Source organism: Nyctibius grandis, chromosome 32 (assembly GCF_013368605.1).
Source record: "Nyctibius grandis isolate bNycGra1 chromosome 32, bNycGra1.pri, whole genome shotgun sequence".
Classification (NCBI taxonomy): domain Eukaryota; kingdom Metazoa; phylum Chordata; class Aves; order Nyctibiiformes; family Nyctibiidae; genus Nyctibius; species Nyctibius grandis.
The window spans coordinates 3,060,154-3,086,127 of record NC_090689.1 but is presented as its reverse complement, the minus strand read 5'-3'; the positions used below and the strand labels follow the sequence as shown (position 1 = coordinate 3,086,127).

Here is a 25,974-nt window from a genome sequence, read left to right as displayed (position 1 = left end):
CTCTGAAAGACTACACTGGAGCTACTACAAGGAGGTGTAAGAACTGTGTCTTCCTTGCGGTTTAATTTGCATGTCTTCTGAAGTACCGTATGAAACTGCTCATGAATCTCTTGCACTGCTGCCTCCTCTCTTTTTTAATCATTTTGGGGTGACTTATGTTCATATGAAATGGAAATACTTTATGACTAGTGCCTCAGCCTTCATTTTTTCAGTATTTTAAGTACCAATCACAGCAAAAATTATCTGATCAAAGCAAAGCAAAATCAAGAAACCTGGGTACCAGCTGGCAAGTTTTTCAGGTGGTGCCAATGAAAGCCACACTGTTAAGGGATCTTGTACTGTTGGAGGGTTTGCATTTTTAATTCATTCTTATTCCATCTTTTTTCAATATATTCTTCCCATTGCACTTCCCTCCTCCTTTCTGTGCCTCCCCAAATGTCTCTTACTCTCCATTCTCTCTCTTCTCATCCTTTGACATGTGGCTCACCTGCCTCTGCCTCTTCCCCTATTCTACTTACAATCTGTCTCACTTATAGGTTAAACGTACACTACATCAATAAAAAATATCCCATATCACGTATATCAGGATATTAAACAGATTAGCTAGTGATTTAAAGACTTAGAACCCCCAAGGCACTTTCGAGGCCTGCAACAAAAAAATCTTCCAAAGCAAGCAGAGGCAGGAGTAGCCTGATAGCATTCTTCTGTGCCTGGACCAGATGGAAAACCCCCTTTTTTTTACCATAACACTGTAATTTAAAATCTGTCTGATATGAAAGAAGATAATAATTTTTAAAAAGCTGAAGTATAAATATATGTTAAGGCTGCAGGCAGATGACTAGACCCTGGCCTGAGGTTAAGCTAACTGAAGGGGATATGAGAAACTATTGGACATGAGATGAGAAATTGCTGGATGTGACAGATAAGAGTGTGAGAAGCTGTCACCAGTCACAGCCAGTGCCGTGAGGAATGGCTGGGTTTCACACGTGGTTAAAGGGACTTATCTGAGAAATGGCTGGGCTTCCCAGACACTAGAAGGTGACTGAGAGCCGTGAAGTGCAACGCTGCTGGATTCTGCTCTCCCACTGGAAGTGCTACTTTGTGGAAATGTTCTGCAAGGATTAGAATGTGCTCAAAAAAAATCCCCTGCATCAAGGGATAATTTATTTTTAATTAAAAGCTGTAGTAAAATAAAGCCCTCCACCACACCTAAAATCCTTATCCTCCAACCTGAGTTGACCTCCCCACTGATTTGGTAACTTGGAGCAGTGATCACCTCCTGAAGCATGCCTGCTAGGTGAGGCACACCAACATTAAAAATGAGGTACAGAGATGGAGCAGCAGCTCTGCCCCTCAAAGCACTGTGACAGCCACGTTGCCACATCCAAGCTTTAATGACAGGAAGCGTAGTGTCTCTGGAGTAAACAGCAGTCATGGTTGATTGCAGCAGTAAGCAGATCTTCCTCTTAATCGAGTTTTGTAACAATGAGATGTAATGTAAAAGTTTGGGGAAAGTTTGTAAAGTAAAAGTTTGAGAATTATAGGCTCAGAGAGGAAAGACATCATATATCTAGTCTCTAAAGCAGACAGGATAAACAAGTAAACTTCTGGTCCAAATCAAGGTAAGATGCAGATCCTTGTCAGCTATAGCTAAAGCAAGAGAACTAGCTGCAGCTAACTTCTTTCTAACTGCTCTTGTTCAGACTTCAGCAAAAAAAAAAGGTGACCGAGTCATACCCTCAATGTTCATATGCTGCCCCAAGTTATTGAAGAAATCATCTTTTTAAAGAATCACCATTAACTACCAGTTATGCAAATAATCACAACGAACTTGCAAACTTCTAATTTTTTCCAGCAGTACTCCTAGAAAAAAAGAATAGTCTGAAATGGGATGCTGGAATTTAATGAACATTTCAACAGGATAGGTAGGTCTCATCTGTTTTCCTTCGATAACGTTAGCAAAAGAGTTTAGAGTAAAACAAATGTTTCTAGTGGTTTTGGTGAGAGCAGGAAGACAGCTGGTCCCAGTTGCTGCCTGGTGTACAAAGAACCCACACAGTCAGCAGTGCAAAGTCCTGTTCTATTAGTGTTAGGAATGGGCTACTCTTGCTGCAGGAACTGAGTGGTACTTGGGCCTGTTGCTACCCAGCAGAGGCATGGTGTGGATACCGTCAGTACTGAGAAAGGTGGTGAGACAGGAAAGAACCTCTGGATAGAAATCTTTTTGCTTCCACCTGGTGTTTCAACATTTTTTTGAAGAAAAACCTAAAGAGAACCTTGAAGAGATTCTTCAAGGGAAAATCAATTGATGAGAACTCCACTGGTTGTGGAGCCAGTGATGTTGTTAGAGACCCATAGATGTTCTTTCCTCTACTGGGCAATGTAAATGGAAGACACACCTGGAAACCTCTTTTCCCTTCTGCACCAGACACAAAGGTTCTCAGGGGTGATGTGAGGAAACGTCTCTTTCTCTTGTAATCGGAAGAAAAGCAGCATGGAAACATTTCTATTAAGATATTGTAATGGAGACTGAAAACACGAAAAGCACATGAACCAAGCGTGCAGTCTGGTAGTACTGTATCCTAATTTAAGGGAATACCTTGAAATAAGCTTGTTGAAAGATAAATAACAGGCAAGGAAGAACCTCTTTACAAATCACAGATGATACACTAAACATGTCTTGGCTAATGTAACACCAGCTGCCTACTGCTATGTACAGTAATACACAATACTTACCCTGTCATGTAGTGTCCAACCAACATACTTTAAATAACTATCATTCAGGAAGGCATCACTGTACATTTTCATCCAGACACCAATTTCTTCGATACAGACAGCTCTGATCTCAGCAATAGCATCACTAATAAGGAAAAAACAAAAGGAAAAGTATTAACCAGATTACAAACACATACTATTTACTTCTCATTCCCATTGCCCTAACTGTAATATTTCGCTTTTACTTTTGAAGAACTTCACGATGTAGGGGCTGTGGTTCTCACTGCCATCTCACTGATTTTCTGTTCCTTTATGTCCTTGAACTCACTGATCTATCTAATAATTTCAATATTTCTATATTCAGATATGATATTTCTATTATCTCCAAAAATTCTCACCCTAGTTTGCTTCTTAGTCTATTACTCCATGTTTTACCTCCCTCTTTTCAAAGAGAACTACGAACCCAAGCTACAAACCTCCTCTAGACTATCATTTCGGAAACACTGTCCCTGACATTTGCTTAGCAGGCTTGACTCTCTCCAGGTAGAGGTGTAGAACAATTGCAAGGTGGAAAAGGTTATTTGGTTGAACCAAAGGAGCCTGCCAGAGGGGCAGAATGGAATTCGGTACACAAACAGATCTTGTTTCATGCACTGCATGAAAGCCCCTACAACAAAACCCAGGAGAACATTTACATTTCAACATTGGTTTCTTCCAGTTTTCTTGCTTTTTTTATACATTCTGACTGAGGCAAGTGATGGAAGAGGCAAAGACCTATCTCAGGCAGCCTTATCAGCTGCTTATTGAGGAAGAGCAGCAGGAAACTGTCTGGAGAGATCACCTAAAGAAATCAGGGATGGAAATTATTTCAATCTGATTGGCACTTTCCTGCCTGACTGACACAGAGCACGGCATATTTACTAATCATGAACGACGGCTAAACAACGGGAAAAGGGATTGGGGCCATCTGGCCCTTTAGTAATTTCATCTCCGAGACATCTGTTAACTTTGAGAAATCACTTGTGCCACTCCAGCTGGCACTGCTTCACAGTTCAAATTTCAGCTGTAATAAAAGAGGAACGTAAAGAGTCACTGTACAGAAGAAGGGAATATCTGGTGCTTTGCAAACACTGCCCTTGCTTATAATTAAGACTTTTGACCTGTGTTTTTATAAAAAAGTCTTCTTGGAAAAGTAATAAACATCAACTTAATTCTACAACAGCACCAACAGAGCCCAAAAACGAAATCTAATTTATGAAAAAAATATAAGCTTCAAGTAAGAGAATAATTGCAAATAAGATAAACTGCATTTTCCCTGAAGTCTTCAATGTTACAAAATATAAATAAAACGCGCTCAAACTTCTGTTCAAGATACTCACTGCGTAAGTTCATACACACAAAATAGTAAAACAAAACCATGACTACTCCATACTGTAACTGCCAAGGTACTTCCAGCCTTCAGATAGATCCACCTCAGTAGGGGCCGCTCTACTGTACATGATCTTCCAGATACCCAGGAGAAAACCACAGTTCCTACACGAACACGGCAATCGATCGCAGTATCGCACATGACTAGATGTGAAACTTCTTCAGCCAAGCCGCTGTTTTTCTCATTCAATTTCAAATTACAGGGAGGAAACAATACTGATGTAACAGCATAAAACATGCATTTAAAGCTAATGTATGAATGTGAGGGGGAAATCTGTAGGAATGCCATCAAACCGCTATTATTGTCCCTGTTTGCCTACATGAAACACACTGACTCGATCAACTTCCAAACAGAATCATTAAAACTGGTCTGTCAAACTCCCTCAAGACCCTGTGACCTCAAAACCACGGTAATGGTCAATCCACAACGTAGACAAGCTGCATTACAAGTGGAGTAGGGCACTAAATAAGCTGTTCCTACCAGGGATTTCCCAAACAGGTTTTAGATACTGCAAGGACGAATGTGTTAAAATATTACATTCAAGGGTTTGCACTATAAAACCTGCATTCATTATGGGGAATGCAGCCACAATGAAGACAAGTTTTAATTAAAACTATGAATATATTAATATATACGTCTAATGGTATGTTACTTCACACTAAACTAGATTAGCAATTCTCTTATAAGGAATTATTTTTAAACTATTTTTAAAACAAAATATAGGTGGAAGGATTCAGAACGCAAGGCTAAAAGACTGATAAGTATGAATCAAGAAAAAAAAGGGGAGTCACATATACAGCAGCACAAAGTAGCCATGAAGACATTTCCACTAGGGGATGACAGCCTGAGTCCTCACATCCAAGTAGGTTATTTCATCACCTTATAAATTTACTAACTGTGAAGCATTTTGGAAGGATTTAATGGCAACCCCAAGAAGAACCCCAGTGTCAACAGCTATTTAATCATGCAGCACAGCCAGCCAAAAATCAGGAAAATTTATCTTTTCTGTAAGAATGCATTCGAGCTTCCCTAGGCAGACAGTGAAAAACTGAGTCTTGATTCAAAAGCTTCTCAGGGATCCCTAGGCACTATGGACAAACACTCACTCCAAGCTGCTATTTATAATTTAAAAAAAAAAAAAAAGAAAAAAGAAAGAATAAAGCTATTCAATTAATTACAAGATTTAGTATAATAAAAATTTAACATCTTCAGTATAATTGAAAATGGGAAAGAATCATGTATAAGACATGTGAGACTAGCGAACTGACTGAAGCTGATGGAGAGGCAGGAGAATTTGTGAGACACTAATTTCCCACTCCACCACCATCTTCCAGGTAACTGTATTACCAAGAAGAATCATTCATCTTCTTGCAGGAATCACTGATTCCGTGCCCGCACGATGCGGTATCAAACAGTACAGCCAAAAAGCCTTTATACCTTTGCTATGCGTGTGATCAATTGCTTGTTATTAAACTATAATTCTTTTCTCATAATTTTTACACACTTAAATATATTTCAGCTTCTTGTCATAGTCACTATGAATTCTTTAATTTACTGAAAATGTATGCTATTTGTGGGTGACATAAGAACGTGTAAATACTAATCACAGAAGCACTGGAAGTACTTTTGGAATAACTGATGCATTATTAATTACCGTAATTATAAATTAGTGATGTAAGTTTGTATTACTTGCCAAATGCTTCTTGAAAGGAACAGAATCTAGTCCAGCACAGAAACCAAAACTAATGCTTAAGCTAATCCTTAAAGCATTCCCAGCGTTGAGGGAAAACACCCGAGGCATGACATGGAGATGACTAGCAGAGCAGTGACTGCTTCAAGACTTCTTGGAAGCTCCTAAAGGATGCCTGACTACACTCTTACTGCGTGTTTGCTTGCCTGGTATCACCATGGCCTTTTTGCTTCTCACATCTCGCTCTTAAGACAGAGAGAACTACAGATAACCTGCAGAAGGACATGGTATTGCTCAACATGCAAATTGGGCACGAACAGAAAATAAAGATAAGATGTTTCAGTCAATGGGCTGGGTAAGAGTTAGTCTATGAGAAAACCTTCTAACAAGGACAGAAATGAGGGTCACTCACCTGCCTTTGGCGTTCTTTGAGATGGAATCTCAAATTCCCAGGCAAGGGACATGAAATGGTGCAGCTCTACGCTACTATACCATTGCCAACTGGACCAAACTATGCCTGACTCTTGGGCTGCTTGATAGTTTCTGAGCGTTTTGAAGATGTAGTTATAGGGAGAATTGGACAAAATGTCTTTTCTACTTTTTTCTATGACTCTCTCATCTCTTGGAGCTGAATTAGGACCCCATAAGGGAAGAAGGGTAAGAAAACTAAGTGTGCAGAGCCCACTTCCAAAAATTCTGGTGAATGCTCACTGGAGGGGTTGGGAATCAGCACTCCCATTTCTAAGTAATTCTACACAGAGTGCTACTTAAGTAGCTATTTTAATAACATGTTACTAAGCCGATTATCCAACATTCTTGCCAGAACAAGGAATTGTATTGTTTGAAGACATGACTTGAATTTCAAGATGTAGCTCTACGTATCTCCAAAACCAGTGTTTCTCAAAGACTTACCATACTAACAACTTTGCTTATAGGAAGTATGATACGTGCCTTTGTAGGAAAGGGAGCAGTGTGTGGTTTTAAACTTAATATTAAGGTCAAACTCATCTAAGTACAAAGACGTAACTTTTTGCCTTTCTCTTCTTTTTATGCCTATAAGCGACAGTCTCGGTAATTTCTACCTGTTTTTTCAACATATAAAAACCTAATGCATTTTCTTGTCACCTAAGATATATGTTTCACCTCCTTAGGATAACACATTTAGGGGGGAGGGAAAAGGTTTTTTCCACAGTTTTGTTTGGATTTTCATTTCCCTGTGCTCACTGGTTTTTGCTTGTCTCAGTCTCCCACCTGCTTCCTCACTAGACTTCTATCTAGTATCCCCTCTCCCTTGTTTTAATGCAACACTCTTGTTTTCCAGAGTGGAACTCACATGTAACTTGTCACCATCATCCTATTTACTCAGTAGGAGGGAAAGGAGCACCTTGGAGGGAGACACAAGCATCTTCTTCATAAAGATGGCATCTAGATTTGGCAAGTTTTACCTTAATTATCAGTACTGCCAGAATAATACCTCAGGACAGGCTCACTGCATTGCATGAAATCAAGAAACCATCATGTCCATCAGTCTGAGGATCCCCATTCAGGTTTGCCAGAAGTTAAAACTGTAACAGTTCTGTTCTTCTGGACATTCACATCCAGAGGAACAGCTCTTTGAGCATTCAAAACAAAAAGATACTATGAAGTAGAACTCCAGTAAGAATTCTCTGAAAGGGAAATGTGTCTGGACACACATTGCTAAGTCAAAAGCAGGGAAGTAGCAAAAACAAAATTCTGACATCTCAAGTAACAGTTGAGAGTGATGAACATTTTCTAAATACTTGTTACATCTGAGAAACTATGTGGCAATAATCTCAGATTCAAAGTAATCTCCCATACGCAGATACAACTGAAATGAAGAAATAGGCCTCCCCTCCTCTTTTTTTTTTTAAATATACATGTACCCTGCAAGCAACTGCCAGCTTGTTTAACTTCAGACAAAAAAAAAAGGTTACTTTGAAGATCCCTGACCTACCAATATATAGTATCTCATTACTACATACCAAAGGTATTACTCACACAGACACAAAGCTGGTTATTTTGAGATTAGGAGCTCTGATCATCACCCTGTCCAAGCCCCTACACATGCCTTGTACAATCAATTTTTGAGTATTTCCATGGACAGATACTCTACAGCCTCTCTGGACAACCCCGATTACTCTCATGGCCCTGCATCCTATTTACCACAGTCACCATCTCTGCTGGTTTTATACCCACCAACACGAGCTCAGCAACGTGACTCTAACTGAATTTACTCTTACGTTTCCCCTTTGATGCTCTCAGTTTTAGAGATGACAAAAATTAATCAATGGAAAACCAAATATATCATAAAGCAACACAAAAATAGTCAGAAAAAGTGATTCAGGAAAGAGATAAGGAAATATGCCATGAGGCAGGCACATCTCCTGCATGTTTATCAAGAATATCTCAATTTTTGACCAAATCTGCTCTTAACACTAAGACTAACATTACACCTAGAAAACTGTTTACCTATTTCTGCATTTTTTTTTTTTTTTACGTGAGAAGTGAGCATTGAAATCTTCCAGTAAACTGGAAGCCAATCTACAGAAAGAAGACATAACCTGGCTGCAACACTAGCTTACTAGTAAGGAAGACAGCTCCATTCTGAATGAAACAGTTTGGGGGGGAGCTTTTTGTTTAGATCAAAGACTTGCTATTTAAGTTACAAAGGTCACTAAGCATGAATCACTGTGGCAGAGTCTGAATCATAGTATAGAAAGGGATTTATTCTCTGGGAATAATTAAAATAACATTCTTTAGAAATCATTACCACTTGTCTATGGTCTAAGGACTGTAAAATGATGTCAAGTTTATAAATCATTTGAACTATTTGAGAGAAGGAATGCTTAAGAAACATTATGGAAGCAGATAATAGTTTGAAATCCTTTCCTTTTTTCTACCCCCTGGCCCTGGTTTTCTCTTCAATTAGCTGGTTTTAATACAGCTATTTTTTTCCCCTCTATGTTCTCACACAGCTGTGACTGCAGAAATTTGAATCCATGTTCTCTGTTGTCTACAGATTACTCATATTCAGATATATGTTGTAACAGACTCTCTCAGGAGCTTCACAGAAGTTCAGGAAGCCAGAGAGATGATGACTCCTCACAGAAGTGGCTCTTGGGGGCAGATCTGGAAGCACTTACTTCTTCTGACCCTCTCAAAACAGTGGCAGAAGTGGTGCCACCCACCCTGTTCAGAGCACACCACTACTTGACTGGTCTCAGCAAATTCTTCAGTGGTCTAACAGTGTCAGCCTGGGCATCTTTTTTGAGGCCATGGGTAAGCAGAGTTTACTTATTTAGCCTCTCCTTTGTTACAGCAATATCAGCAAAACCAGCCCTTTCCTAATGGTTGCAGGAGACATGTAAAGAAATCTTGGTTACAAAAGGAGGTTTTAAAAAGAAAGAAAAAAAAAAAAGAAAGAGCATGCAGACCAGCAACAGGTACAGCCTTCTTCCAACCCCACACAAGAGCAGGAGCTACTAGGAAAATGTGATTTCTTGTTTGATACAATACACTAAATTCTGAAGAGATAAAAATGGAAACACTCTTTGGATTTAATTTCCTCAACTTTATTACCTACACACCATCAAAGCTGCTTTCACAACAAAACAGTGCGAATGCGATACTGGGCTAATATCCTAATTCACCTGTTGACTCTGTACACCCACCCTTCTGTTGTCAAGTAGCTCAAGGCTCACTGACCATAAACTATAAACTTTCTTTCAAGTATCATGCTTGGGTACTGAACATACACGCTCCAACTCCACTGTCTGGTTTGCACTCACATAATTCTCAGCCCCTTCCACGTTTCCTGCACACCTTCCTCTGCCATTACAACAATCCCTCTGCTCAACTGAACTATGGGCTCCTCTTCACCTTCTAACCCTCTTCTCATACACCCTTTCTTGTTTTCTGCCATTTTTCTAAAGGTTTCGTAAATGATAAAGTTTTAAACCAGAATTTAAATCTGAAAGGTTAATTGCATAGTTTAGCATCCTCTAATTTTATCTTTTGACTTCGGTAAGTCAATTAACATTTAAAGAACTGGCTGCACCAAGGTGCTGCAGATGCTCTGAGGTATCTTGTGATGCAAAACAACCCTAAATCTATTTTAAAAGACTACTGCTGTCTGATAAACCATACTCCAAAACAGAATGCACCACTCCAAATCTACTGGTGTTCGCAATTATAAAATAAACAGGAGCACACTCGTGTGCACATTCACACATGCACAGGAACACACATAACCTGCCGTGGTTTTGTACTCACAAGACATAACATACTAGCTATTAAAAAAACCCTTTGTGATGTGCTAACACCGCAATTACTTTTTGATGTTCTTGCTACAAATGTCCAAAACAATTAATAAACAAAAAATATGTGTTAACTGGAATTAAGGCTTTTGGTTGCCTTTATGTAATTTAAGGAGGAAAAAGCGTAAAGCTGTAACTGTGGCTAAAGCATATCTGGTGGAAACATCAGAAATTTGCTGTTTACACCTAAGATGTACAAAGGAACTCAGCAACCAAAACTGCCCTCTTATGATGTGCAGTGATCAGTTGATTATTCTTAAGATATGTCACGTTTGTGCTCCCACCTTGGACAACTTTTCTTTTCAAAACACAAAGATTCAAACTCCACGTCTCCCACAACTCTTTAAAGCTGTTTTACTGAATTAAAATACAGTTGTGTGGATGGTTCCACTGTGTAATTAACAGGGGTTATACTTGTATTTTCTTCCATAACTTCAGTGTTTTTTGATACTGCTTTTGTGGTATCTAGAATATTACATCAGAAGAAAAATCACCACAGAAACTGCTCTTGACATTATTTATGATTATACTTCGTTAGCAGAGCCCACTGTAGCATGCATTTTCTTACCGGTATCTATGAACAAATATACCCTTAAAAATAGAGTTCATCATATTTTCGATTTCATCTTGGTTTTCTTGTAGCTGCAAAAAACAAAACAAAAATAAATAAAAGATCACTGCTTATTAGAATTTGATATTCTACAGTTCCTTATTGGGAAACATTAGAAGACCACGGAAGAGCACTTAATTAAAGGTATTAGTGGATTCACCATTTTCTGCTTTTCCAGCACAGGCCTGTATTGTGTGCATGTACATACATATATACACATATATATACACACAATGCCCTAAGGGGAGAAAGTTAACACACTCTGCAAACATCAATTAATTGAGCTTCAAATTAGTCCTTTGAAGTGGTCATCACCATTTTTTTGCTACTGAAATTTAGACAAGTAGAGTCTATGTGTTCAGGAGTCCTGTATTCACAGACAGCTGCAGAAATGAAGATGGTTACAGGTCAGGAATCCCCTCTGAAAAATTCCACGTCCTATTTAAGGAAAGTACTTAAAGATGTTTGCAATCATAAGTACGAGTGTCAGTTGCTTCAACTTCAGTGCCCATGGTAACTGAGTTTCTGAACCAGGAAGCTTTCCAGAATCAGAGCATGGGTGCTTGACTCTGGAGCACACCTCACATCTGGGCCTTAGATTGCAAAAAATCAAATCCAAACAAAAAACAAACCCAAGTGAAAAAGGTTTTATGAGCATGTTGTCATAAATAAGAGTGTCTTTTATAAAACTTAATATTTTCTGTGTAATATGAGCACATTTTCTAAGTACCATGGAAAGCTTACTTTGTGTCAATGTTTATGTTAACACATCCTAAAGGACCATCTTGGAATCAATTAAAGGATTCTCATACTGCCAGCTTTTGTACTAAACTAAATAAGTATGACTTAATTACACCAAAACACAGCTTTGTTAAATAAGATGACACCAATTTTATACAATCAGCTTTTGGAGCAGAACTGCTACTACTATCAACGCCATCATTCTTCCATCAAGGTGGTTCTTCATGTCAAAGCAGAACACTACAACATGTGTGAATGTAAATTTTTCCACATTTTCAGTATGAAAACCACAAGAGAGCCTTGCCAGTACAGAATGCATATATGCATCAAATAATAAAACCTGTATAATTATGGACATATATATTTAACAGTTAAAACATCTTAAAGCCAGAGGCAGAATTATGGTCAGCTGTTTTGACTTCCTGCATAACATGAGCTCGTAAACGCTTTCGCTTAGGGGTTTATATTTTTCAAGCCATAGTTATAAATAGTTCTATAGTATCTTCTAGATAAGATCTAAAGTAGCTTGTACAACTCAGTAAATGAAGTCTCCCACTTTCCTAAAACGTAAGGAGGTGCTGTCTCCATTTTGCATATGGGGAAACCGAGGCATTGAGGGTTCTTGACTAAATTGTCAAACACCTGCCAAAGAAATTAATTTCATAGTAAAAGGGATTATGCACAAAGGGAAAAGTTGGGCACACCCCAGCTCCATGTATACCAAAGGGCTGGCACACAAAACGAGCTTATTTAGACATGGCTTCTGGGAGAAGCACTGTTTTCAGCATCAGCTCAACCCAAATATGCACAGACTGCTTGTTCAAGAACACATAACCCAAAAGGGAGCATGAATATCTAATCACTCTTCAGTTGGCTGCCTTCACAGGCTACAGGCAGGCAAACATCCACAGAAACATGGGGCTAGAGACACCCTAGCATAGACTGTGGAGTAAAATGAGGATGGGGATGAACCAAGAAGCCACAGGAGGCTTTCTGAACAACTAATGAGGCCCTGAAATGGAAAGAGGAAGCTCCTAGAGAACTTTGGGTATGAATCGTTAATATAAAACCACACCACAGAAGAGAGGTAGGAGAGATTGAACTTTATGAGCCATGAGATACTGAAGAAAAGTGTACTTTGACATTTCTTTGAATGAGAAGTTGAGCAGCACCATACAGGACAAAGCAGCACAGACGAGGGCACAGCATGGATGGCTTTCTCCCTCTTTTTCTGCCTTTTCTACAGGGAATTTACAGCTCACTATAAACATGGTAAGTTATCAGCTATATAACTGATACGAGGATCCAGGTGCTGGGGCAGAGCTGGTGTAGAAGGAGAACCAGAGATTCTGTCAGTCCATGTGAGATCCCTTTTACTTTTACGTGCTAACATTTAAAAGATACAATTCTCAAATGTATCTTAGTTTCAGTAATGAATTAACAATTCTCTGAAAAATATGAATTTTCTCCAAAACTTTAATTGCTTTTTACACTTTCAGCTTTTCTAGATCATGTACTTGAATTTGAGTGCTTAACTTCAGGCACCTTGAGAGAGCATTTGTGTTTCTGTATTGCTGCTCTTACCAATAAAAATAAGGGAAACATCCTCTTCTTGACTCTGCAAGCATTGTGAGAAGCTCAAAAAGCTCAGAGACATTTATGACAAACACAATATTTGAATTACTCTTGGCAGCAACTAAAACACAACTTCCTCTATTTTGTGGCAGATTGTTAACATAAATCATCCAGTTTAGTTGAAAGTCTCATTGACGAGAACAGACCTTCACGCACTGCTCTCACATTAAGTATGTAGAAGATGACATGAGAATGAAACACTGCAGAGAGAGTGTTCCATCTCTTCTACTTCAGATTAATTTGCCACACTTAGCTTGCGAACTGTCCCTGTATAACATCATGAAGACAAACACATGCCCGTGTATGTGCCTATCAGGGTTTATTATGATGGCACTACATCAAAAGAATCAACTAAGTAAGTGCCAGCACAGAATCCTGTTGTAAATTCAGCATATTTAAACATGGGAAATAGCATTATGTTAGGAATTCTTACACAGAGCCATTATGCCATCTAATAAATCTCTTCTATACAGGGCCCTCCACTACGCTTAACACCACGTATCTGGGACATACTCAATCCTTACTCCTATGCAACATTTTGATTAGTTTTAGTGAGTAGTGATACGAGAAAGACTGAACATACACATCAAAAGTTAAGGTTTGACAAATGCTCATTCTTCTCTCAGGGTTTCACAGCCCCGGGTATCACTGCTTGAGAGTCCCCCCGGAGCAATTCTATACTGCATCGCCAAAAGACACTGAAAACTACAGCTGAGTGTAGAGGACATCCATAGGCACAGAGATACTAAACCAAGTTAATCAGTGTAATTAGTGACTTCATCCTTCTCTGGAAATTCAAAACAACAATCAGCAAATCTGGAATAGAAACTGTGCTCCAGCTAATGCAACAAAGCAATTCTGCTATTTAAAATGCTTTTTAAGGCTGACACTGAATTTAATATTTAGTTTAAGAGGTTTCTCTTGCAGTTTGGGCAGGAGAGATTGTTCTTGCTTTGTACCTTAATGTACGATTTTTACGAATTATGAAAGCCAAATAAAATTGTGTTACGGATCATAGGGGTAAAATAAAAACAAAAATACATAATTGTAATTATCCCCAGACAAAGACTATGAAGTCAAGCAATTTTGAGTCAAAGTTATACCTAAAAGAATCCAAGGTGCATACAGGTAAAGCATCCAGACATCCTTAATTTGCCACGGAGTAACACAGTGGTGGAGGAAATATATTCAAAACTAATATATTACAAATAAATTTATATCTAAGTCAGTCACATATATTTCAATTTTTCAATCATTCTTATGAGTTTTACGTGGCACCTTTACAGATCATGGCTGTTTGGGTGTATATGTATTCATTTTCTACTTGTTATCTTTAAATTTCTTTTAAGTACAACTCTAAAACTGAATTTCCTGGGATATAATACTTTATTCAGGGATGATTACAGCAACCTTCTAATGATTTTGCCCACCTAATGCCAGACTGGTACTTACTAAAAGCGACTTTAATGTCTCCCTAGCTGCTTCTCCCTGAGACCAGGTGCTATAGCCCCCACTCCAGTGTTTCTTGAAAGTAGCTACAAAAAGAAGTACTAATGAGACACTCTGCAATAATTGCAGTGATCAAAGGGAGAAATGGGCAGTGCAGCACAAACCACCCTGGACTTTCTGTTGGAGGGAATGCACATGAACCAGGAAAAAAAAAATTCATCTTTTCACTTGCCTCTTTCCTTTTCTGAAGCAGCAGCTCCAATCTTTCATTAGCTCTTTTGCCAATCATTTTGTTTCTCTCAGCTTCGTACTGCCTCTGTGTATTATCCTGATGAATGCTCAGGTTTAAGGCAACATTCACAAGAGCAGTCATAAGCTTCATAGCTGCAAAGGCAGAAGACAGAATATGACTCTTTACCTGTAGTCAGGGTTAAAAAATACTGCCTCAGCAGACCCATACTCACAGAAAAGAACCAGCTCGACCCTGACACAAAGCCACCTGGAAAGGCACTTCCCACCCAAGCAATACTCAGGTCACTTGGCTGATCTAAAGATCAGAAAAGAGAGTACATACACCACATGGAGCGCCAGGCAATGGTTTTTGCCATCTTCTCCAGAAAATTATGCAGCTTCTGAGTGAGCAAGCATGTGAATCTGCAGGATCAGTGTACACCACGAAGCCAGTTACTGTGGAGTTATATACATCTCTCTACTAAGAATTGTTATCATTATAGGTGCCTCCACACTAAGGGTAACTCTTAACAAATAGCTATTGAGAATTACTCAATTTACAAAGGACCACAGCATGATTTCTCTGAAAATAAGTCTGACATTGCTCTAAAGTCAAGCGTATAGTTGTATAAAAATACGATTAGAACTTTAGGTACCCCTTTATATGCATTTTCACACATGCTGGATATAATATTTTCCATGTATATTTTTTCTGTCTTAATTTATCTTTACAAAAACATTAACAAGGGTCTTTCATGTTCTGTGTGGTTACATGGCATATCACATTTTACAATACTGAAAACCCAGCAAAATAACGTAACAAACTATCACATCCTCTCTGGCTAAATATGCAGCATTGTCTTCAAGGTAGAAAAGGAACTATACCAAGGGAGAAGTGAAGATACTCTCATGGTAACTCTGTCTCATTTTGCTATTTGCTCAAAGCTGGTAACTCTAGAAGCACCCACATGTACTTCTTGCCTTAACTTTCTTGCTATAGTGAATCATTTCTCATTCAAATTGGCTAGCACAGAGGAAAACTGAAAACAAAGACCTCAAAAACACACCTTCAAGAATAAACGAAATTCTAAAAGTAGATTTTCGTAAACTTTATCAAGACTGAGCTCCATGGCATCACACTGACCTCTGCTCTGCTGGATAGCAATGTAATTAAATGTGCAAAAACTAGCTTGAAGGAAATTTGCAGAATCAAAACAAAGCTCTCAAGCTTGTTAAAACAAACAAACGGTGTGTATTATCACTGGAAAATGCTGGAGATCTTTGGCAGCTCCTATTCCTAATGTAAGCGCTAGATACATGTGTATCTAATGCAGAAGCCAGCAGTGGCTTAAAAAAACCCAGAGCTAGTTGTGATGAACCTTGGCTTTAGCATTTGCTTATCCTTGCTTGAAGTTTCCAGCTACATAATCCATTCCAAATGATGGCAACTATTTCTTCTGCATAGCACAGGTCTTGAGTAACATCTCCAACGTATGGTGCTGTTTCCTGTCTTTTCAGTCAAGCCTCTCATCCTTCCCAAACATCCATCCCACACAAGGATGAACCGATCAATAAGAGACCAGAGTGCAGACGTCACTGCATAATCTCTCTCCTATGAACAATGGACCACAATCTAAGCAAACAGCAAATCAAAATCACCTGGAATTGAAGACATCTATCAGCTGGAAAAGAATACAGTTTCCATCTCAGTTTAAATAATAGGCACAGATTTCCAGCAGGTTATCTGCAGCTCAAATAGTGTTCAGCTTTGAATACTGAATATGTAGAGGCAAGCTCTAAACTTGAACACTTGTGCCTGCATAATCCATGTTTTTACCATTCTGTTACTGAGTAAGGTGAAGAATGCAAGGGTACAGGTTTCCAAAAAAGTTCAGTCAGTCACTGTGAGTTGAAGGTTTTGGTTTTCAATTTTAAAAGCAAACTCAAATCAAATCTGGAGTTGGTTTTTCAATATCATTGGAAACCTGCCTCTTAGATTCATAACAAGAGATGAAATTTTAAACAAATTCTGATTGAATTTGTTGGACACTGGGTATTATACTTGGAAATCTGAACACAATTTTAAGAGGCTGACTGGAGAAAGACTAACTAAATCGGGAACAAATATCGTCAGTAGAACTATTCAGATTATGACAGATGTCTCCTATAAAGGCTTCAAAGATTTGGCACGGTCTATGAACAGTCTAGGGAGAAAAATCTTCCTATAAGATGTATTTCAGCACATGAGATGAGCAGAAAGACAACACCTGACATAACCAGCTTTAGACACCTACATCCAAGCTAGCCACCCTAGTATTGCTCTGTAATTAGAGAAGAATAGTTACTTCTGCAGAACAATTCATCCATTTTACGGGAGACATCTCATATAGGTGTGACGAAATACACTCTAGAAAAGCCTATTGCCATCTAACGAGATACCCAGTGCTTTCCTTAGATGTAGGCACGTGTGTTGAAAGGTGCAGCGTGGCTGGAGGTAGAAGACAGCGAGACCTACAACTATGGCCCAGTGCTCCCAACCCTACTCAAGAGGGAAGGCACAGGTTTTATTTTTTGCTGGACTGAAATTCTTTGACAGTACAATTTTCTTTACACTTATTTAGAACAAATTTGTACTCTAAAATATAAAATTATGAAGACATTCTATACAACAAATGAACAACTAATAACAAAATAAAAGATGTAAGTGTGCCGTTTTGGATTCATGGGATTCACTTGGATGCCCCTGGGGTATGACAGAAATCTCTGAGATTAAATGCTTCAGCATACTCCTTTCCAAAAAAAAAAGCGTATTTTAAGTATAGTTATACCATATGTGGCACTTGGATTTGATCAAGCTTTCCAGACTTCTCAGTGCCAGTCAAATTCCACCTCAAACCAAAGCAGGAGTAATTCTCAAAGTGGCTAAATAGTAGCAACTCCTTTGAAAAAACTCTTCTCTGCACTAGCTTACTTACCAGCTAATGTACTGGTGTGCCTGAAAGCCCGGACCTGGGAATCTGACAAACCAGTCAGAAGAGAGATCACCGTGTCCATCATGTATTCATCATAAATGATGCTATACTGACACTGTCGAATGAGCACTCCAATGAACTCGCAGAAGTTGGATCGAAACTTCTTCCACTGTGGCCCAGGCATGGTAAGTGGATAATCACCACTGTCCTGAAGAACGAGAAAATGAAAATATTAAGTATTAAAAGTCTCCCCATTTAATTTATTTTGATGTTGTTGTAGCCATCATGGTCTACGTTTTTAAGCTAAACACTATCTTCTTCCTTCAAGCCAACGGAGAACAACAAAACATTATTCTTCAATAAACAAAGCAGCCTGTTGGCATGAAACCACTTCTTCAAAGACTTCATTACAACTGTTCTAGATTTGCAGTATTCGCTCTGTATAGTTCAAAATATGCATCAGGACTCAATTCTTTTCCTTGTGTCCTGGGTTAGGAAGTGCGGGGATGGGATGAGAAAGGAGTATTTCAAAGTATTTAAGGTCAATACCTAAAGAAAGGTTTGTGTGATTGAAGGTTTGTGTCATTCTCCATCCCCACTACAACTCCATGTTAATATTCTAATCAACTGAGTGCCTCTCCCCACAAACTTTGCTTTACTCAAGTTTACAATTGAGATCTTACCAGAAAGTCAGTACTGCCCTTTTATTATCTTATAAACTTACCCTTTTTCTGGTGGTAAAACCTGCCTTCTGACAGAAGTAATGAAATCTTACTACAGATTCATATACCCCATACACTTTCATACACCCCATCTTCCAAAGATTATTGAAAGACTGGAGTAGGCACGTGAACACTCAGGTCATTTAAGTTTAACTCCTCTCCAAGTCTGCTCTTACTATTGTCACTTCAAGCAATATTACATTTCAGTGAAACTGCACACACACACCCCCCATAATTAGGAAAATGCTTTTTTCCCCTTCAGTGAAAAAGATTATATTTTATCTCCCTGGTCACTTGATTTGTAAGCCAATTCCAGATTATCCAAATTATCAAAGCAATAATGCCCCATCCTGAATCTCTCCCCCACAATAAGAAGTCAGTAGTATCAGTTAAATCCATTTGTACATATTTATTCTGTGGTTTTGTGAAGAACAAGCACTTCTGTTCTCTTGGGACTTCTCTTATTGCCCAGACTGAACCATGTAAGCACAGAGGAGCTGTAATCAAATAACCTTTTACCTAAACTTCACAAACGATATTCCCCTGCAGCAAAAAACCCTGTCTATTAAATTTAACCGATTCACACACATTTCAATCAACCTAAAATAATGATTAAAATTGCAAAGACAAGTGTTCAAATGTTAGAAAAAGACTAAATTATAAGGCACTCTTAATGACCTGTCTCATTCATTACAACGCTGAATGACATGATTTTAGCACGCAGTATTTTTACATCGCAATACTGCCTTCTGCCAACCGTGGGACAGTCCTCCCTTGGGCAAAATCAATGTTCTTTGGCTTCTGGACAGTGCCTTGGCCATTCTGTTTTGTACAATGGGGCTAGACTAAAGACAATATCTAATTCTGTTTTCATATTACACTAGTAGAAATTCACTGCATTTTATTAACTTTGGTTGGGTGCTGTTTTGAAAAGCAAAACTACTTCAGCCAGAAAGTAGCATGTATTGATACAAACCTTTTACTCGTCATTGTACACCTGAATTTTATTCACTGTACCCTATCCTACCTGTACACAAAGGCCCTGAGTGAATACTGAGCATCCACATGGCCATAGTTAAGTACATATTAAACATTTTGTTGTTCAAGGCCATGAACAAGATGGAAATCCTGCAGAATAAAATCCTGGAAAAGAGCAGCATTCACATTTATAGTTTTCCTGCTTAACGTTTTGAATCACAGCCTTGGCATTCCATTTAGAATCGGTCAGAAAAGAACACTGCTGTCCTCAATTCATGTTTCAGCATTTGTTTTCCTCACTATACAAAATGAACACTCAGAATATTTAGGTCTTTTATACATGAAAAAAATCAAAGAAATCACAGTTTGAAAAATCTCAAAGCTAAAAATCATTCACCATTAACAACATTTTAATTTTGACAGAATATACCCAATCTGAATTGTTTCAAAGAAAACGCTTAGATCTTTTGAAGAGTATTTCTGTCTGTAACACTGTTTCACGATGGTAATTTTCACATCAAGTGACTATTTGGTTTAAATTGCCATTTCAAATGAACAAAACATCAATTCGCACACAGAAAACAGAGCCGAATGCTGCAAATGCCAAGCCTGCAGTCCTGTCTCAGGACCTGAAGTTCTTTGTTGTATGATGGCAGCTCCAAGAGATGACCTTCAGAATCCAGAATACCACCACCAATTTCAGTGAGATGAGAAAACTTTCTGCAGTTCTTCTTACTGCCTCCTCCTATTAACCTCTCTAATACCCAGGGTGCAGACAGACAAGGATATCCCTAACGCCATACAAAGATACATGAGGGTCTACACAGATCCAGACCAGGGTTAACACGGACCCCAGCTAGTTCTTGCAGAGTCAGACCTGACTAGGCTCTCTTACACCACCAGACGTGAGCTTGCTCCATGCTTTCGTGTGATAGTACACTTATGCCCTTAAACTGGCTAATTCACAAACTTCTCCCTACCAGGATTTCAGCATCCAGGGCCTACTCAATCCACAACACTGACTTTTCAAGATGAGAAACTATAACTACCTTTTCAAATTATTTTATTACTTTTTGGTTTTCCATTATTATTCTTTCCTAAAGCTCATGATGGATTGTTATTCCTCATCCAACAGTTTAAATTGCTGCTTTGCTTGTCAATGCAATTTCATACTGAGACATTGCTTATCCACTGGTTTCTGGCCCACTGCATTTATATTTTAAAACAAAAGAATATTGTAATATATTTCATAATGTTTAAAGGCCTATTTGTATACAATACCTCATCAAATTCTTCTGTCATTTTCCTTATGATTTCTGCATTTTGCATGTTCCTGAACATTTCAATTCTTACAGTACCTGTAATGTAATGAAGGAACAAAAGAAATTAACACAACCCATTTTTTGTTACGTCAAAACAACGTTTTTCTGCTGCTAAAATCACAGCTCAATAACACATATGAAAGGGTATGTAATGCAAGAGTAACAGGAAGGCACTGAACGAGAGTGCCTCTTGAAGAAGGGGGTAAAAAAAAATCCTCTGTCCTGTAAAGTGCTATCAGACCAGGAGTTTGTAAAATTTTCCATCTTTTCACTCTTTACAACTGAGCAAGTGTGATACAGCAGTGATAGCAATGTAGAACTCATGCCTTGTCTGCAGCTGCCAAGTGTTTTTGATTCTGTGTGCAAAATAAAACGAAGACCATCTTTCAGTTCCACGGCTGCTACTAGTAATTCTCCCCTTTTTGTGTTGGGTCACCTGGATTACAGCTATACCATGATCTATATGGTATATAGATCAGGAGTGGTTTTCGCACTGCTTAGCTCAGGATGAGCACGGCTTGTTGACTGAGGCACAGCACTGGGTGAAAGGAGCTACAGCACCTGCAGACCAGAGCTAGCATGGCTGCATCACATGGTGCTACTGCCAGCAAGCCCTTCCCAAACCAAAGGCTCCAGAGGGCCCAGTCGGGATGTGGGCCAGCTCAGGACCAAAACCAGCAACGGCGTCTCTGTCAGTCCTTCGTTTGGGTTGTGCCATTCCCCGCTATTACCTGCACCGTGAAGTTAATAGGATTAACTTTTCATTGTAAATGGAACAAAGCTACCAAAATCGAAAATATAATAGCAATAAATGAAAATTCTTGTGACTTGATCCTAAAATCAGTCAGCATAAACGAATATTTTTACACATTATTGCCTTTGTAATAGACATTGTCTCATATCCAACCATATAACAAGTCAACACAGAGAACATTTTTTTTTGCTAACGCATGATCTTCTTTTTGCCACTTCACAATCTTCTTTTGTTAGTGGAGGAAATGCAGAAATATTATACAACCTGCAGAGCTACAAAATCCATCCCAACATCATTAACATCACAAAGAGTAAGTCGCCTTGCTCTTGCACAAAGTTCAATTGGATTAATGATCCACTGCATGGCTCCAAAAATTCAAACCATAAGAGAAGCAGCTTAACAGCTGATAGCATTAGGCCCTGTACAAAGGATAAATATAATTTAAGTATAATAAATATTATGAGAATGTTTTAATTCTGGTATTTTATTCCTTGAAAAACAAGCATTACAAACATATGCATTTCAAAATACACAAGCACCGTTACACACCAATCCTCTATATCTTTGTAAGGGTACTGCTTTACAACGTAACTTAAATATTGATTTCTTCAATTGGTTTTGCTTCTTCATGAAATAGTATTTACTTGTTACCTGTTTCATACTGGGTGACACTGTGAACCTCAGTTCTAACAATGGCAATTTAAGTTTGTGCATGGTAATTTCCATATTATTAATAAACAATTAGTAATGCAAAATATTAATATAAAACAACAAACCCAAGAGAATACTACCACATGACAGCTGAAGACCTGTCTTATCAGCTTTGAAATCATCTGTAAATGCAGCTATATTTTAATGTTTCCCCCAACACTGAAAGTTTTGTTTTGAAGAAGTGAAACGGTTTCACAGCATGTCTCAGACAGCTATTCTTAGAAATCCACCTCAGATGCATTAATGCCTCTTTCTCTCATTGCACACCGTCATCTCACTGCATCTGTTGCTCTTCCCATTGGCAATATGAACCTCATTGAAAAAGTAACCTATCGACCTTTGTTATTTCATTTTTTTTATAGCCCCGATTCTAATTTTATTCTTACCTATTTATGACTTCTGTTAATAACCTTAAATAGCTTCCATATAATATATAAACACGTTACTTTGTCAGAAAAAGTAAAAATACTATAACTAAAATTCCTTGTTAATGCACTTCACTCAATTCAGCTCTTCCTTCCACTTTGTGCAATTCTGTTGTGGTTCTCTGTATCTTTTCTCCCTGAGGATACGGAATGCAATTATACTGTGGTCACCACTACTTAGTCGCTCAGATATTGTTACTTCTTAAATGACCTCCTCCATGTTACTCCACAGCCAAGTACAATTTTTCCTTGAACAATTTCTCTCGAGGAGTCTGTTTCGGGTGACTGCTTAAACTGCTGCTTCTTTAACTGAACCACTTTGCAGATGCAGTAACAGTGCTCCAAGAAAGCTGATGGCTCCTTCTGGATGCACACACCCTCCACGCTGCTATCAGACAACAAACTGTACACGTTGTGCCACAGACACATGGAACCTGCCCCACTGAACTGGCCAACGGGAGAGGCTGCAAACGCAGGACTACAGACCCCACAGGAGGTTTCCCTTGAACCATGGAAAGGCTTTTTACCTTCCATGACTACAACTGAGACAGCATCATCTGTCTCCTGGGCACTCTGCTGATCACTGTGCAGAGGCGTTACAGATAAGGCTGCTGTAGATTCTACACCCATCTTCCAAACGAGCAATGGTCCAGCTCTTTGGGAGCATCAGGCAGGGGCACGTGTAGGATGATACAAACTCTTGACATCTCCTCGGGATGCCAGGGTGCATAAGTGCTCAACACTGCCAAGGAAGCGTCAGCAAGCATTGAGAGGAGTGAAGATGAACAGCACTTACCAACTCACTGTCACGTCTCATTCTTTCCTCCACTTTTTATGACAAAGTTTACTAGAAGTCACATCAAGCAAGATGAGCATTTTTACTTATCTGGCAGCAGGTAATAGCTGTGGCCTGACTCCTCTTCTTACCACCACCTTTCCCCCACCCGACCAAAACACAATCCTGTTTCTTCTTCTGGGAAACCGATTTAATGCCCTGTAAATATGCTACAAAGACTCTACTCACAACATATTTCATGGTATCATCACAACATTTCAATACTGCAATGGTCAACATGGTTCAAATTCATAGATTTTATGATTAGTGAAAAGCTAAACTCTCCCATTTTAAAGTCAATCCTTAAAATATAACAGATTCTCTATAAAATACAATTGAAGGTGTGGAGCGCATTCCTATGGTCTCTGCCTTAGTCATGTTGCTACTAGTAATCTTTTCTAAACTGAGTTTTACCTGTATCATGAAGCTTTCACTCTGTATTTAGCAAAGAGGACTTAAATTGTCTTACTCCATTAACAAATTGAGAAGCCTATTCCACTTCAGTACTAAGCTCTCAGTTCAAACTTATTCACACACATTATGTTTTAAAAAAGTCTTCTCGCTGACATGTAAGTATATTATCTTAACGACAAAATTCCAGTTTAACTTTCAGCTAAAGACATATATCAATTTAATTTGCCAATAATTAATCATGTCACCCAAGCTGGCTTTTAAAAGTGAAACGAAAAAAACCCATACAGAGGATACAACATTATTTCAACTAGAGGAAGACTAAAAGGGCTTATACAAAATTGCATTAACTTACTTAAAAAAAAAAACAAACACCTGTGTACAAAACAAGATATAACATTTCCAGGAGATATAACACACCACAAACTCAGTGGCTTCAAAAACATATATTTATAGTGAGAAGAATAACCAGTTATAACAGTGTCTCCATTTAGCCCACACCCAGAGCTAAACAATAACCAGCTGTTCTATCACCCAATCTCCCCTCCCCAACCAAGAATGGGAATTGGGAAAAGGAGGGAGACTCGTGGGTTGAAATTTAAACAGATTTAATAAAATAAGAAAACCAATACAAATACTAATACAAAACCCACAAAATTATACTTAGCCCATAGAGTGGTGGCAAGTTCATCCAAGGATCACAACCATCGAGAAGAAAAGAGAATGTGGGAGAGCAGAGCAAAGAGCCCCCCCTCCCCAGCAGCTTTCTCATTTATAGTGAACACGACGTTAATGTTATAGAACACACCTGAGGGCCAGCCTGGGGCAGCTGCCCTGGCTCTCACTGCTGATGGCCCTGACCACCATCCCACAGCTGGCCACAAAGTGAAACAAAATGTAACAGAAATTTGATTCTATAAATTTTATCCCTGCAAAACCAGGACAAACAGTAAGCCCTGCAAAAGAAAAGTAACAACAAAAATCTCCAAGTCCTTTTGAGATGTGTAAGCTCTCAAGTTTGAGCAACAGCCAACCTTTAATACCAGGAGTTAAAGCGGGTACTCTCTGGATGCAGGCTGTCCCATGCCTACCTTTCTTCCTCTGAAACAGAAGGTACTAACCACTGCTGGAAATCAGGGAGCACCATCACACCAAATACTACACTCCAGTGGCCTCCTGCATATGGCAATTCTGGTATTTCTACAGGAAAGGGAAGCTTACAAGACAGAAACAAGGCCACTGCACATGTGGCACTCCAGCTATAATAGCCCACAGTCATTTAAACACTACTAATGAAAACAAATTACTCACTAGTAAATGGACTCTTGAAATCTAAACTACTGACAGCTGGTAATAAATTATACATTATGCAGTACACTAACTATACTATATAGTCAGTTTTAATCTCTGGTACCTTTATTCACGGAAGCTACACAGCCAATTTCATCCCTTCTCTTTTGGACCACCTGCCCAAACTGTGTAAGCTGCAAGAAAAGCAGTGGGGAAATTACAGCTCAGGAAAAGTGTTGGGAAAATTGCAGCTCAAGACTAAAGTCAAGGGATAGAAAGTAAGCCCAGACTCCTGCCAAAGAAGGATGAATTGTAGGACCTTAAATTCGTGGTGATTGATTAGTATCTCTCAACCACACAAACTGGAAAAACAGTAACCAGAAGAAAGATTTATAAAGGCATCAAGACAAAGACACCAGAAGATTTGCACCGGAAAGTATCATATGAAAAAGGCAATGTACTCTTTTGCATTAGCTGCAAGTCGATAGTTGGGATCAGAGCACTGGGAAGCAATCTTGACTGTTGAAATTGTCAAGAGAGGGCAAGTTTAATAAAGATCTTGCAAGGATGGATGATGATTACAGAATGGCTGGATGGGCGATATTTCTTTCCCTCGATATCATTCAACGTGCGTCTCCTAATACAGTTCTCCCCACTTACCATTTAGATCATAAGAAAGAAAACACTTCTCCAATGTCTGTAAGCGCAGTTTTTTAC

The 25,974-nt window shown here is 38.8% G+C and overlaps 1 protein-coding gene across 1 annotated transcript in view; it reads right to left on the bottom strand.

The window, feature by feature from the left end:
- The window catches only part of STAG1 (STAG1 cohesin complex component), a 163,170-nt gene that overhangs the window by 63,891 nt on the left and 73,305 nt on the right, over window positions 1–25,974 (bottom strand). Inside the window, exons 6-10 of the mRNA XM_068421035.1 lie at window positions 20,791–20,867; window positions 17,813–18,017; window positions 14,839–14,990; window positions 10,740–10,813; window positions 2,737–2,860 (exon numbers count right to left, since the gene is read on the bottom strand). Coding sequence (XP_068277136.1) covers window positions 2,737–2,860; window positions 10,740–10,813; window positions 14,839–14,990; window positions 17,813–18,017; window positions 20,791–20,867 — 632 coding nt within the window. The remainder of the gene's footprint in view (window positions 1–2,736; window positions 2,861–10,739; window positions 10,814–14,838; window positions 14,991–17,812; window positions 18,018–20,790; window positions 20,868–25,974) is intronic.